The sequence below is a fragment of the Nothobranchius furzeri genome, chromosome 1 (genome assembly GCF_043380555.1).
Source record: "Nothobranchius furzeri strain GRZ-AD chromosome 1, NfurGRZ-RIMD1, whole genome shotgun sequence".
NCBI lineage: Eukaryota > Metazoa > Chordata > Actinopteri > Cyprinodontiformes > Nothobranchiidae > Nothobranchius > Nothobranchius furzeri.
In genome coordinates, this window is record NC_091741.1 from 35,602,384 (window position 1) to 35,617,891 (window position 15,508).

Sequence of the window (15,508 nt, forward strand, 5' to 3'; positions counted from 1 at the left end):
GCTTGATCTAAATTTACTTCTAACAGCCAAACATAAATGAAAACGGGACATTTTAGAAGGTAGAACTTCTAAAAAGCACATAAAAGTAGAAAAAGATTAATTCAGACAACGTAGTCTTATGAAAGTTGGACAAATTAACTGAATCTGGACTAAATGTCATTATGTTAGAGGGGAACAATCAATTGAGTTAATAAAATTTTATTGGACGATTCAGATTTAAAAACACCTCACAACCTTAATAGAGGACTTTGGCTTCTTGCCCCAGCTTTTATTATTTATAGACATTTAATTCAATTTTTTTTATTAAATTAGTAGTTATTTATTCTAGTAAATTTGTCGGTATTGTTTTATTTCATTTTGAAATAGTAATTTATTTCATGTTTGCATGTCCGGATAATCTGAAATAGTAAAAAAAAATAATTAGTTACACCAAATACAACTTTGGATCTCAGGTGGTTAACTTCAGGGCATATTTAGTGCTGCTGCTCTAGCGTGAACTACACGTCTATTCAATATATCTTCATAAAAATCGCTGATGCTTTCCCAAAAATAAAATTGGCTTGTTTCTTTAGATTCATGTAGTTTTTGAAATTTTCAAGGACATTTTTTTAGTTAATAGTGGTCTTAACTGCACCATCGGAAACAATCAGATGCTCTATTTAACAAGGTGAACGTTAAAAATATAGATTAGAATTTATTAAATGTATTTTATTACTTTATGTAAAAATCAATTTTTAGACACCTATAAGGTCTAATAGAAAAAGTGCTGTTATTCGAGTTTTATGTTGCAGCTTCTATGAGCAAATGTGCCAATGCGGGTGAAAAAAGACAATATTTATAAACTTTCCAACATAAAATTAACGATAAAACGTAGTGAGCTTCTTATTTCCGTTTAATGTTTAGTTAGGGATTCGCTTTGAAAGCTAGAAGCTGATTGGTCCACATTTGTTTCGGCTTGTTTCTGATTGGTCAGCCCAGTAGCTCGAGGCACCTGCGACACCTGTCGCGCGACCTGCAGAAAGTTTGACAGTCGTTTAGAAGTTCAAGTGGGCAGGCCCATTGTCGATCCGCAGGAGGGGGAGGCTGGGAGATCGGATCCGGAAGATTCGGGAAGAAAACGGTGAGGCAGACGGATCCGCACCTTGCCGAGAGCGGGAATGGAGCCTTCCAGGAACTCTCCCAAACCCGCAAGGAAAACTTTCCAAATTCCTCCTGAAAAATGAAAACGTGAACGTAGAAAAACCACCAGAGGATCCGGGTCCCGTTAGACAGCTGGTGGAGAAACGATGTCGTCGAAGGAGAAATCACGCAGAAAGGAACTTTTCGAAGTTGACGTATGCGACCGCGGCGTTTGCTCCGAGGACGAGAGCGGCGTCTTCGTCAGCTCTGCGCTCTACGAGGACTTCTGCGGCTTTCAGCAGTGGACGAACCCGAACGAGTCACCTAACGACACATCATCCTCCTCCCTGGGGGAGCAGGGGGTCTCCGCGGAGGCGGCAGCTCCGCCCGCCACACAGCGGAGCAGCGCGGCAGGCGACTCCGAGTCCCGGGCGGATGGAGCCGGAGCTCCGAGGACCTCCATAGTGGACTACCTGTTGGTGGAGCTTTATGACGCCTACAGCGGAGGCAGCCGGAAGAACGCGGACAGCTGGGACAGCTCCACGGAGGCGTCCGGTTCGGATGCCTTTCTGGGCCGCAGCACCTGCGGGTCCAGCTTCCTCCAGGAGCTCCAGGAGAAACACACCAGAAGGCACCAGATGAACTATCTGGCTCAGAAAGGTGAGCGCCAACAGTTAAAAACACTAAAACTAAACTTTCCTGTGTATGAATACAGTTGTCTATCAGTGATGTCTGGGGTTTGTCCAACACGCAAATATGAGTTTAACGAAACCTGATTCAGTTTCCCATAATGTTAAACACAAGCTTCAAACCAAGTTGCAAGATTAAAACCAGCACTTACTTGGTGGAAACCATCTTTTCCTTATTAATACTGAGCAGAACTGAGTTTTTAAAGTGTATTTTAAATAAAGCACGTGGCACAAAAGGTGAAATATTTTATCCAGAGGGGTAGGAGGCCCTTCACTGATATTTCAGTACATTTGCACTGGTCTCTAGTAGGAACCATAGGAATGTCTTGTAAGTCGTACTCTGGGGGGGGGGGGGGGGAGCTTTGCCCCTTCAGCGTGGAGGATTCAGCCAGAGAAGGTAGCTTCAGAGGGTAGGGTCTGGAGCATGGACGTAATTTTCACTTTAGAAGTGTGTGGGGGGGGGGGGGGGGACACGGGGGGGGGGGGTATCTTTACAGTATGCTCTAATGGGAAACAGACTTCAAGCCAAACAGTTGTTTTCCGCTTGGTCCTAGAGCTCAACCAGTGTCAATTTAATATAGCGTAATGTTGTTTTTGGATGGTAAAAAGTGCAGGGGTCAAAACTTGACTTTGGAAAAAGTGGGGGGGACATGTCTCTCCCCCCCCACCCCACCCCCCACCCCCAAAATTCCGTCCATGGTCTGGAGTCTTATTTCCTGATATCTGGACATCTCTCCTCTTATTGGCTAACAGTACGACTCTGCCACTGACTGTTGATGTTTTGCCTCCACAAATAACACAAGCCTGAAGGAGTTCTGCTGTGTGGTGGAGTTGCTAGTGCTTATAGTTAGCGTCTACTAGGTGAGGCGTTCTCTGCTGTTTCCTGGACGCTAAACCAACAACAGCCTTCCCCGTCGTGGGTCAACATGGGTGAGTTCATGAATGTTAAGCGACAGTGTGACGTAGATCTGTCAGGATTTATTAACTCTAGAGTTTCAACGTCTGTTTTCTATCAGAGACTAATATATATTAATTATTAAATTAATTAATATATTAAATTATATTAAATTCAGTTCAGTTTATTTATATAGCGCCAAATCACGACAAGAGTCGTCTCAAGGACCTTCACATAGTAAACATTCCAATTCAGGTCAGGTCATTAAGCCAATCAGGAAAAAGTTTCCTAAATAAGGAACCCAGCAGGTTGCATCGAGTCACTGACTAGTGTCAGTGACTATACAGCAATCCTCATACTAAGCAAGCATGCAGCGACAGTGGAGAGGAAAACTCCCTTTTAACAGGAAGAAACCTCCAGAGGATCCTGGCTCAGTATAAGCAGCCATCCTCCACGACTCACTGGGGATGGAGAAGACAGAGCAGACACACTAGGGCTGGGTGATATGGCAAGAAAAGAATATCAAGATTTTTCCAATCTTTTATCACAATTTCGATTTTATCACGATTTTTAGCCATGAATAGCATAACTTCAATTGCGTATTAAAGAAGAGAAACATTGAATAAATAAACATTTATTCATATTAGGGATAATCAACACAGTGCTAACACACTTATATTTTAAACTCACACCAGAGATGATAAAAGCCCTGAGAGAAACAATTACAAAAATCAGTTTTTCTCGTTTTTCAAGTAACTTAACATAAATTAAAATCGTAAACATATTTAAAGTGCAAACATGTCAATTGCAAACGTATTGTGCAAACATTAACTTGTTCAAAATACTATGTAGCTCCCAGTTGGTCATGTAGTGGATAGTTAAGCTCAAATACGGCTCTGATGTGCGGCTGGACCAGAGATCGCTTGTGGTAGCAAAAAACTGTGCATTCTGAATATTTTCTGCAACAAGTCTCTAAATAAAGTAAAATTTTCCAGTGCAGATTGGAGACAACCCATAGAAGCACTGATTTGATCTCATTTCAGATAAAAATAGAACAGGTTAGATGCACCTAATGAATAAAATTACTAACAAACTCAGGAATCTTTCTTTGCTTCCCTGTTCTGGTGCTGAAAATATCACTAATGCGGATGAAAGGAGATACACGGATGAATGCACCTCCTATTTATTATTTGGAGACTACATTTACTGCAGCTGGCAGAGGCAGAGATTGTTTCTATTGATACACGAATTTACAGAATCATTTTAAATGTTAATAGGGGAAGACTGCAGGAGGGAGCGGTAAATTACAGGGGGTCCCCAGCAAAAACAAGAAACTACGAGTCTGATGAAACCCGCTGGTTTTCCATCAGGCAGTCACGGGGCAGCTCCAGCGACCTAGTGACCGAGCTCAGTCCGGTACCGACACCGGCTCGGCAGAGGGTGAACGAGCCGAGGTGACGTCGTGCTCTGCTTAAGAAGAAGTGTTATTTTCTTGCTTCAGAAGAAGCGTCCAACGTGTTTTTACGCTTTCTCCGAGACATGTCACGTCGCTAAGTAGTTAGCGCCGCGCGCTAAGGAAACCCTGCGTTCCTCTTCGGAACGAAAACCTCGTTGTCGCTCTCAGCCGCGGCCGATGCCATGTTTGTTCACACACAAGTGAAAACAAGCGGGGCACTAATATATTACTATGACTCACTCTGATTGGTTAAGGGTCAAACAAAGGCGTGTCATTCGCCTGGGGTAAGCTCCCTTTTCATTCAGAGGCAGAAATTCAACAGCAGAGCTGTGAATCGTGATAAAACGGTCTCTCAAAAATGACAGACCGTCAGACGTGTAGATCGTAAAACGGTCTAAAATCGTCGTATCGCCCAGCCCTAACACACACACACACACACACACACACACACACATGCACAGATACCAAGTAGTGTTTCCATCTCTACATTGTGATTTCTTAGTAGATATTTTATTTAGTAAGAGATAAACTTTATTGTCTTAATCTGAGTGAATGCATAAATAATCCAACAGGTGAACTACTAGTTACACATTCCATGTAGTAATCAGGAGAGGTGGAGTGTTTTGTGCAATCAGGACTAATGCAGGAGCTGCCCATCTCCATGCTCAGCCTGCAGGTTAAACTCAGTTACCGATCATTTAAAAAATAAAGTAAGAAAATGATTTCTCAGTAAAGAGTCTCGTTATTAGCACCCAGACTGGGTCCAGTGTTTCACTACTTCTGACAATAAAATCTAACCTAACAACATATTTATATATATATTTAAAGATTCAACATAAAAGAGGCCGTGCGATGGACTGGCAGCCTGTCCAGGGTGTACCCCGCCTGCTTGCCCAGAGATTACTGGAAATGGGCACCAGCCCCCGTGACCCGAGTGGACAAACGTGTAGATGGATGGATTTATAAAAGAGATCTTAAACTGAGGGCTGTGGAAATCCTGATTTTATGTTTAAAAAGTGACAGGAACTGCCACTGAAGGTCACTAATAAAGTGAAAAGTAGATTTAAGTGCATGTCCAGCTGTTATGGATACATAAATTCACAAGAATTCACAACATCTGCTTCTAACACAAGTCGGTCAGTTTAAGTTTAGGATGACGGAAGGAAACAGAAACAGAATTATTCAGATTTGATCAAGTATTTGTCGTCTCAGGTTGTCTAATTCATAAAAAAGCGTCTAATAGAACGTGTTTTCCGTGAGGAGGTGTGAGGCATATATCTGAGTGCTTTGGCTGAAGATCCATCATGTCAGCTTTGTGTTTATTTGCTTTCCTCTGCATGTCCTGCAGCGTTGCCTCGGACCCTTCACGGGAATGTTACTGGGCACCTTGCTGCCGTTCCCTCCGCTGGAGAGGAATCCTGCATTAGACGAAGCCGGATCCTGTGGGCTCTTTGCCCTTTACACACATTTGGCCCGGTGGAGTTAAACAATGCAGAGCTGCCACTCAGGAAAAGGAAACGCTTTGGGACAGCTTCAAACAGCAGCCTCAACACGAGTCTCGTTTTAGCAGGGTGCCTTTTGCTTAAAGCTTGTTTGTCACAAATGAAATCTAATATTTTGTCAAATGAGTTTCCTTGAGTGGAAAATTAGGAAATGGCAAAAAAAGCTCTTATTTTACAGAACCCCCCCCCCCCCCCCCCCCAAAACTTATAATAATTACTGTTTAAATGATTTGTATTTGTAGCACATCAAACACCTGAGACAAACAACAAACAGAGCAAATGTACTTAAAACAGACCCCGAGCAACTGAGATGAATATATATCAAACATGACTCATGAACACAATTGGTTAAATGTTTATCAAACCATCAAAAATTAGGATTAAAACGAGAAAAGGTGTCTTTTCCCAGTACTGTGCTGCAGGAGGTCAGGAAAGTGGAAGTCCTTGTCATCAGATAAAACCTGGATGCAGTTTTCTTGACCATCTCTGAATTATTTCCTCCCTTTAGGGAAATATTCCAGAGGAACACAACTCAAGAAAACTGCTAAATTATAAAAAAAATAAAAAATTACCGTCAACTTTATGGATTTTACTTTTATTGAAAGCTGTCAATTTCAGCTTGAGTAGATTAAAGCCTTTAAAGCTAACATTCAGAGTTTTCCCCCTTTCAGGGATAGTTAGCCTGGCAAGCCGTCCTAAAAGTGTGAATGTGTAGTCTGGCCACACAACCTTTAGACAGATCTCAGGCCTAGTCCACACGTAGCCGGGTTTTTTAAAAACGAATACCCGCCCCTCCAAAAACTTGCATCCACACCACCGCATTTTAATAAAATAACTGTGTCCACACGTACCCGGATAAATACGTTGTTAAGGACATGCCAGACCTGTAGGCGGCAGTACTTCCCCCGTTCTTAACCTCGTCCTTCGTCTGTGGTCTTCCGCAAGCAGCAGTAATTCCGCTTGCAAAAACAAACGAGCAAAAAGCGCTTGGACAATTGATAAAGCGAGCGCAGCTCTGAGGGCATCCATGCTGTCGGCTAGTGTAAACACAGGTCGCACACGTGATGTCAGCATGTTTTTGTCGCGGAAAGTGACGTTGCGGACCTTAAAACTCCGGTTTTGTCCGTCCACACGCAGACACCCAAAACGGAGAAAACGCAGATCTTCACTTTGGCCGGAGTTTTTAAAAAGATCCGTTTTCGTGTGAAAAAACTCCGTTTTCGTGTGGATGACAGGCCAAAACGTAGAAAAATATCTACGTTTAGGCAGATCCCCGGCTACGTGTGGACAGGGCCTCAGTCGTGGGGCAGGATCTACGGCTGTCTCTTAAGTTGTCTCCACGTGCTATTGGACAACAAATAATGTGACGTACTCACCGCTACAGTCGGCGGGGCAGTTCACCGTACCCTGTTGAAGAAGACTCAAATACGTCGTTTTTCTAAAAGTACCTCTATCTGCTCTTGACTCAAAGAAAAGCCCGAGCCTAAATAGTCCAAAGTTGATGCCAAAGCCGTTTGAACCCAGCTCTGTGGCCTTCTTAGTTTTGCTCAGGCGCAGTAACACCCTTCCCACCCAACTGAGAGCTATGATCGGCAAGTCTCTATCCTGGTCTCCATTGCTGATGGAGCGGGGCTACATAGACACGCAGAGCAAAAACATTTAGCTTCTGCTTCAGTCATGCTAGATTTCTAGGCTAGAATGATGAATGATTTTTTATAAATCTGTAAAAGTGATGGCTTACACTGTTCTGATGTGTGCTTTTGTTTTGCTAAGGTTGTCCCCCGTCTAGTAAAGCCCCGTGCAATTAGAATCCCCAGTATTGGCCAATACCCAACCAACATTGGTCCGACGCCGACGTGGCATCCACGTCCAAAATTGGTTGGAGTAGGACGGCCAAATTTGTAAAAAATAAAAATAACAGAACATGTCTTAAATCCATTCAGATACATTTGTACATGCCTACAGTTATATGTATAATTGTTATTTTGACAATTAGTTACGTGTAGTTCAACATAGCATCCCAGCAAATATTGGTCCGACGGCAACGTTGTGTCCACGGTCAAAAATGGTCGCAGTAGGACGGTCCAAATAAAAAAAAATTAACATTTCCTAAAAATCCACTCAGATTTGTAGTTACATGTATAATTGTTACGTTGACGATAACTTGCGTATTCAACACATGGCATGTCGTGAATCAGTTGTAAGTGAAAATCTACTAAATATCAACGGGATAACTCAACCGGTTAGTCGTCTGACTTGCACTCTGGAGGACCTGGGTTCGAGTCCAGGCTGGGATAAGTCAATCGGTGAAGCAAGGTTGGACACAGGAAATATTCTATTTATTACAATTGTTGTCAAATGTACAAACTACATTTTATTTTACAGTGTAGATGAGTTGTACACTCACGGTCATTAAACGTCCAAATGAGACGTGCCGAAAGACGTGTAATTCACGTCCAGAAAAGACGTTGGTTCAACTTTCATTTTGGAACCATTTTTCAACCGTGACAGGACGTGTCAGCCCGACGTCTTTTCAGCGTTGATTAAATGTTTGCTGGGTAGTAGCGTTTGACATTCGCTAACATGCAGCTGTCAGTCGTAGAACGTTTCTGGACTAACCTAGATTTACCTGTCGGTCTGCGTTCCTACCCTCATTTATGGTCATGAACTTTGGGTAGTCAGCAAAAGGATGAAATTATGGATACAAGTAGGGCTGCAGCTATCGAATATTTTTGTAATCGAGTACTCTATCGAATCTTTTATCGATTAATCGAGTACTCTAATAAATTACTCTTTTGCGTTTTTAAACCATTATATCAAATAGCATGTTATAAAATATGAAAGACCTCTTAAAATGAGTACGCTATTGCCAGTTATTCTTCAAGTTTTATTCAAAATTAGTTTTCAAAACTTCAACTTTACTTCACAGCAAACAAATGCGAGCGGCTGAGGCACAAACAGCACCAGAACCGCTCACGGCACATGCGCAAACATGGCTCGCCAGCTGTTTCCCTATTAACACACGTCCGTTTTAATTTCTACACTTTTTTTGTCTAACACTAACGAGGATTGTCGAAAGCATGTTTGCCGTGGTTATGTCGAATTATACTGATCACAAAACATTTATTTACTTTCTTTCGTTTTACTCCGCCACTCATAAATACCCGTGTCCTCCTGCAGCAACCCCGAGGGACAACGGACATCAATAACAACACAGTAAAAAATCCGACGTGTTGTAAAAACAGCTATTTTTAGCACATTTTAAGTCCGACGTGTTGCTACCAGATGTACGGTGTGAGCTGAAACGTGAGTACCACAAACGAAAAAGTCGCACAGCGTCTGCAGAATATACAGAAATACAGGCTAAAATGCATTATCTTGTAGAGGCTCCGAGTCCGCTTGCAGAAGTGACATTTACAGGTGGATGTTTCCTGGTCAGGGTACAGCATGGAGGATGTGGTGTTGTGGTAGGCTGGATCCATTTTACAGGATTTACACTGGAGTACGTTTTCCGCCTTACGACGTGAAAAATGGTCCCACATCTTTGACATTTTGTGTCTTTTTCGCACTCCACCGGGTCCACGTTGTCCGCCATGGCTTAAGAGAAAGTTAAGTTACGTTCGCTACTCGCGTGTGCATTCAGTGCAGTGTGTATGTGCGTCACTTATTTCGGTCCGGGTGAAACATGACCCCGGGTGACAGCAAAGCCATGAATTAATTAAACATGAATTAAACGAAGCCTCGAGGCAGAGAATTTGACTCGATGATTTTTTGTACACGAATTATTCGAGGTACTCGAGGAATCGTTTCAGCCCTAGATACAAGTGGCCAAAATGAGTTTTCTCTGCTGGTTGGCTGGGCAATCCCTTAAACCTATTGCACACTGGAAGCAAGAGCAGTGCTTTGGAACGGTTTACTCGCGACAACCGCTGCACTGAAGTGCACTCTGGGAGAGTCTCGGCAGTGAGGTGGCTTCTCTGCTGTGCTCCTCACTCGACTCGAAAGATCACACGATCCCTCGAGCCTTCAGGTCACGGTTTGTTTATGCAATCCGCCATTTAAAAGAAATAAATCACGTTTGATATCGTTGTTTGATGTCATATATGACGTTGTTCCACTGCCAGGATTAAAGCCATGAAAACACACTGCTGTACTTCTGGCTTAATGCTGTGAGGATAAGCCGTTAGGTCACACAAAAGCTTTACACACACACACACACACACACACACACACACACACATATATATATATATATATATATATATGAAATTGCATCACTGCAATACTTTATTTTGAAAATTACCAGGGATTTTACACTGAAATTGTGTGTGATTTCCTGTCTAGCCCTATGTCGATTGAGGTAATTGGCACGTCCCAGAGCTCGCGGAAAAACTAGAACCCCATTCCACCTTAGTGGCGTGCCGCTTTAGAAAATTGCCGCGTCGTGGCTGACTTGTTACACTTCATAGACTATAAAGGATTTTATTTGAAGCGGTGCCGTTCCGTGCCGCTTTTGCTTCCAGTGTGCAGTAGCGGTTAGAGATCGAGCGAGAAGCTCGGAGTAGAGCCGCTGCTCGTTCACATTGAGAGGAGTCAGCTGAGGTGGCTCTGGCATCTGGGTATGATGCCTCCTGGACACATCTCTGGTGAGGTCCAACCAGGAGAAGACTTAAAGACCCCAGGACACGCTGGAGGGACTGTGATTCTCGACTGAAAGGGAATGCCCACGGAGGAGCTGGCCCAAGTGGCTAAGGGGGAGAGAGGGGGTGTTTCTCAGTGTCAAGACGCCTGGCCTCACAAGGCGTCTTGACACTGAGAAACACCCAGGGAAGTCTTGGTCTCCCTGCTTAGCCTACTGCCTCCACGACCTGACCCCGGATAAGAGGAGGATTGATTTTGATCTAACATTCATCCACTAATACATGCTTCTGGGAGGCATTCATTCATTCATTCATTTAATTTTCAAAACTGTAGTTTAAAGTTTGCAAGATTCTGAGGAACAATTGAACACTTCAAAAATCTGGCTCTGCTCACTGATCCTATTTATGATTTTTAGATTGAAATGATTTTTTGAGGTCATTATTATCATTCCCTTCAGGTCCCTTCATCTTAGCTCTGTTTGTCGCAGATGAGAGAAAGATGGCTTTAAGGTTATGTAACCATAAATAGGGTGTGTGTGTGTGTGTGTGTGTGTGTGTGTGTGTGTGTGTGTGTGTGTGTGTGTGTGTGTGTGTGTGTGTGTGTGTGTGTGTGTGTGTGTGTGTGTGTGTGTGTGTGTGTGTGTGTGTGTGTGTGTGTGTGTGTGTGTGTGTGTGTGTGTGTGTGTGTGTGAGAGAGAGATACAAGTGTTCTGGTTCTGATAATTTTGTGCCTGCAGCGTGGAAAACACACTAATGAGTGTGATTTTCTCATCTGTCAGAGGAGAACAGATACAAGTCCAAAGGTAGAGTAGCTTCAAAAAGACAATTGTGGCTGAATAGTGGTGTAGTTACTCTGATGCTAAAGACATTTTGTACCTGTAGAGTAATAAATATGTTAAATTACCATAAGTTGTAACTAAAGCCTAGTTTATACCTTTCTGTCAGCAGGTTTGCACACACACACACACACACACACACACACACACACACACACACACACACACACACACACTTTCCTTTTTTCACATCTGCGTTGTGTCTCTGTGTTGTGAAGCAAAACGGTAGCTTCTAATAAAACCAGAATATTTCAACCAATTACTAAACAAAACTTCACATTTTAACACCTCTCTTTTTCCAACACCCTCTATGTTAGACCTGGAGGAGCTGCTTTCCATCATCCAGGAGGTAAAATATCGTACGGGTCTGCAGTCGGCCAAACTCATACGCCAGCTGAGGAGACGCGACCGGCTTTGCCACAAACAACAGAAGAACTGTGACATCATCACAGCGTGTCTTCAGGCTGTGTCACAAAAACGACGTAAGAAGAAAAATGCATCTCATTTAACGTTTGAGTTACTCACACGGTAAAACGTTCCTTCACATGTTAAAAGTGTCAAACCTTCATAGTAGGGCTGGGCGATATGACCTAACGTCAGTATCACGATATATTGAGGATTTTACCTCGATAACGTTAAATGGACGATAACTGAAGGTATGCGCAGAGACAGACGTTGTCCACTAGATGGGGCTGTCACACGTATTACATTGAGTCGCATTTTTACGTGACTCAAGGCAGTACAGCTTCTTAAAGGGACGTGAATGTTGCCGTCCTACACATCTTTTCATTTTTTTATTATCTAATTTATTGACATGGAAAAATTATCTCTTAAGAAAGAGTCAGAAATTTCGATAACGATAAATTTTCTATTTATTGCCCAACCCTACTACAGATTTTCTTCTAGCAGAGTTCATGTTTAAACGTTATATTTTACGTTTCCACATGAAGTACAAAAACAGTCTGTACGTATTTACAGTGATCCTTGGCTTTAAACTGAGATGCTCATTTTGGTGCCCTTTTCTTTCCTACTCCTGAAAAATCCATGTCAAAAGAAACTGATAGTGAGGAACGTTGTGTGGGTCTACTGTTATTTTGGTAAAAATGTCAAGAAATTTCTGCTGGATTTCAAATCAAATCAAATCAACTTTATTTATAAAGCACTTTTCATGCCAAAAATGCAACTCAAAGTGCTTTACAGATTAAAATGGCCCCATAGATCCCACATTCCCATCCCAGCCCCCCTCCCCAAGTATAAAACAATTAAAAATTACAGTTCCCCTCCCGCACCCAACTTCCAAAGTGGACATACAATCACCCACACACACACACACACACACACACACACACACACACACACACACACACACACACACACATTCGTGAACACCAGAGTAAACAATAGGCTGAGTTCAGATGGGTCAGGTAATGAACGACACAACATCAGCGGAGCCATCTGCCCTGACAGTAACAGATCCACAGCAGCAGCCAAGACACCGGCCCATGACGCCCAGTGGCGTACGGCAGAAACCCCCACCAGTGCCCGGGCACTACCCGAGGAGCGCCCCGGCCGCCGCCGCCCCTGACCACCGGCCCCAAGGCAGAGGGCTCCGCAGAGGAAACACTGGAGGATTAAAATATATAACATGTAAAATAACAAAAGCTAATAATGATAAAAAGTAACTGATAAAAAGTGATTATAAAGATAGTAAAAGAAAACATAATCATGTAAAAACACTAAGATGTAGATAAAATGATAAAAATAATAAAAGAGATAAATATGCATTTATAGATAAATAGTGATCAGTTAAACGCTAAGCCAAAAAGGTGGGTCTTGAGCCTATTCTTAAAAGCCTGGATGTTTCCTTCGGCCCTGAGGTCCTCCGGCAGCCCGTTCCAAAGGCGAGGGCCGTAATACTTGAAGGACGCCTCACCGTGGGTGTGAGTCTTAACTTTAGGGATAACTAGGAGACGGCTGCCAGAGGAGCACAGAGACCGCGAGGGTTTATACAGTAAAAGCAGTTCTGAAAGATAAGAAGGCCCAAGACCATTAAGACACTTAAAAACCATTAAAAGAACCTTAAAATCAATCCTGAAACATACGGGGAGCCAGTGCAGTGATTTTAAAACCGGAGTGATGTGCTCCCGCTTCCTGGTCTTCATCAGGACACGTGCTGCTGAGTTTTGTAAGACTTGTAAACCTGAGATGCTCTTTTTGGGAAGACCAGAAAGCAGGGCATTGCAGTAATCAATCCTACTGGTTACAAAAGCATGCACTAGCGTCTCCGTATTGGCCCGAGAGAGAATGGGTCGGACTCTAGCGATATTCTTAAGATGGTAAAAACCTATTTTTGTGATGTTTTTAATGTGTGGGATAAAAGTCAGCTCAGAGTCGAAAATAACGCCCAGATTCTTCACTTGTAGTGATGGATAAAAAGACATTGATTGTAGTTTAGGTAAAAGTTTCTCTCTCTGGGCCTCAGGACCGATGACTAAAACTTCAGTTTTGCCCTGGTTGAGCTGGAGAAAGTTTTCAGTCATCCATGATTTAATATCTAAAATGCAATTAAAAAGTGTTTCCATTGGCTGTGCGTCATCAGGAGACACGGAGATTTACAACTGTGTATCATCAGTGTAACTGTGGAAATTCACCCCATGTCTCCTGATGACGCTGCCCAGAGGGAGCATATAGAGGTTAAAGAGCACTGGGCCTAGAATTGATCCCTGAGGCACCCCGCATGTGATGCTGTGGACCCCAGAGGAACAGGTATCCAAACTCACCATAAAAGTCCTGTCTGTGAGGTAGGAAGTAAACCAACTGTGAACAACACCAGAGAGGCCGATCTGTTTTAAACGGGTTAAAAGAATAGTGTGGTCTACTGTATCAAAGGCAGCGCTTAGATCCAGCAGAACCAACACTGTTGCCCTCCGAGCATCATAATTTGTTCTAAAATCATTTAAAATCTTCAGAAGGGCCGTCTCAGTGCTGTGGTTCACCCTAAAACCAGATTGAAATTTCTCTAGGACATGTTGGTGGTTGATGAAATCATTAAGTTGTATTAAAACAAGCTTCTCTAAAATTTTGCTTAAAAATGGTAAGTTGGATACCGGTCGGAAATTGTTAAAGTCATTAAAATCTAAATTGCTCTTCTTCAACAGGGGTCTGACCACCGCCTGATTAAAAGCAGCAGGAAAGACCCCCGTCTGAAGGGAACAGTTCATCAACCTTTGACCTCTCAGTGCACCCAAAGAACTACGTCTTGCTGCTGGTGGCGATATTTACACATTAACCCTTTAAGACCTGCCATAGAACAAATTCGCCACAACTAAAATTTACATTTTTACATGCTGTGGTGCCATTTTCTGGAGTATTTCAACCAGCAATACATCCCTTACATTCTAAATATATGTATATATATATATATATATATATATATATATATATATATATATATATATATATATATATATATATATATATATAATGTTCATAGCAACAACATATTTTACTAAAAAATGCAATTACCGTATCCATACAGAAATGGAAAATCGTGTTTTGTTTTTACACATTTTTCATTATACAGAAATGCCACGCCTTTATCCCTCAAAACTGTCAACAACAAAAAAATGTGCACACAATCCTTTCAAACAACACATTTATTCGAAGTGCTTCCATAAATTAGTTTCTGAGATACACTCATTTATATAAACTGTAACAAAACAAAAACGTAAATAATAATAATCAGCAGGAGTCTAAAATAATCATGTCGAATATTTGTAGCTCATTTTTCTGTAGTACATCATTTTCCTTTTCTCTCACTAATGATAACAATAATAAACAATATTGCATGAATAAATACGTGAGGAAACAGAAACAGGATCTTAAACATCATCTGGTGCTGTAATGGCGTCAACCACTTTGAGGAGGGAGGGGGTGTTTCTCAATGCCAAGGAACCTCACCTTGATGTCTTGGCCCCGCCCCGGTTGCCTAGGAGATACGTCATCAGGAGCCGCCAAGACGAGTTCCAATGTCCATGTTCTACCGAGGCGTGTGTTCTCCGTTTGTTAGCCGTTTAGCTAGCTGAGCGAGGATACACGGTAGGTGTCTTGTAGCCTAGCCTTGGTCAAAAATTACCCAGAATGCACCGCTGTATTTTCAAAAGGACGGCGGATCAGAAGCCGGCAGCTACTTCGGGACAATTTTCAAGTTTAAAAGTAAGTCAACTAATTAAAAATTTTTTTTAGATCCAAAGAAGTTATCTATGGTTGGTTAGTAGCTTAGTAGTTGCAGCTTCGGTGGCTAGCGGGTAGTAACTCGCTTATATATTTATTTTAACAAACATACACAATTTAAAAAGTAAAATCCTCATT

General features: G+C 42.3%; 1 protein-coding gene across 1 annotated transcript in view; it reads left to right on the forward strand.

Moving 5' to 3' along the window:
• Positions 1-1,091: 1,091 nt before the first annotated feature.
• tbc1d30 (TBC1 domain family, member 30) overlaps positions 1,092-15,508 on the forward strand; it is a 29,263-nt gene continuing 14,846 nt past the window's right edge. The window contains exons 1-2 of the mRNA XM_015962227.3: positions 1,092-1,779; positions 11,455-11,619. Coding sequence (XP_015817713.3) covers positions 1,287-1,779; positions 11,455-11,619 — 658 coding nt within the window. The 5' untranslated portion in view covers positions 1,092-1,286. The remainder of the gene's footprint in view (positions 1,780-11,454; positions 11,620-15,508) is intronic.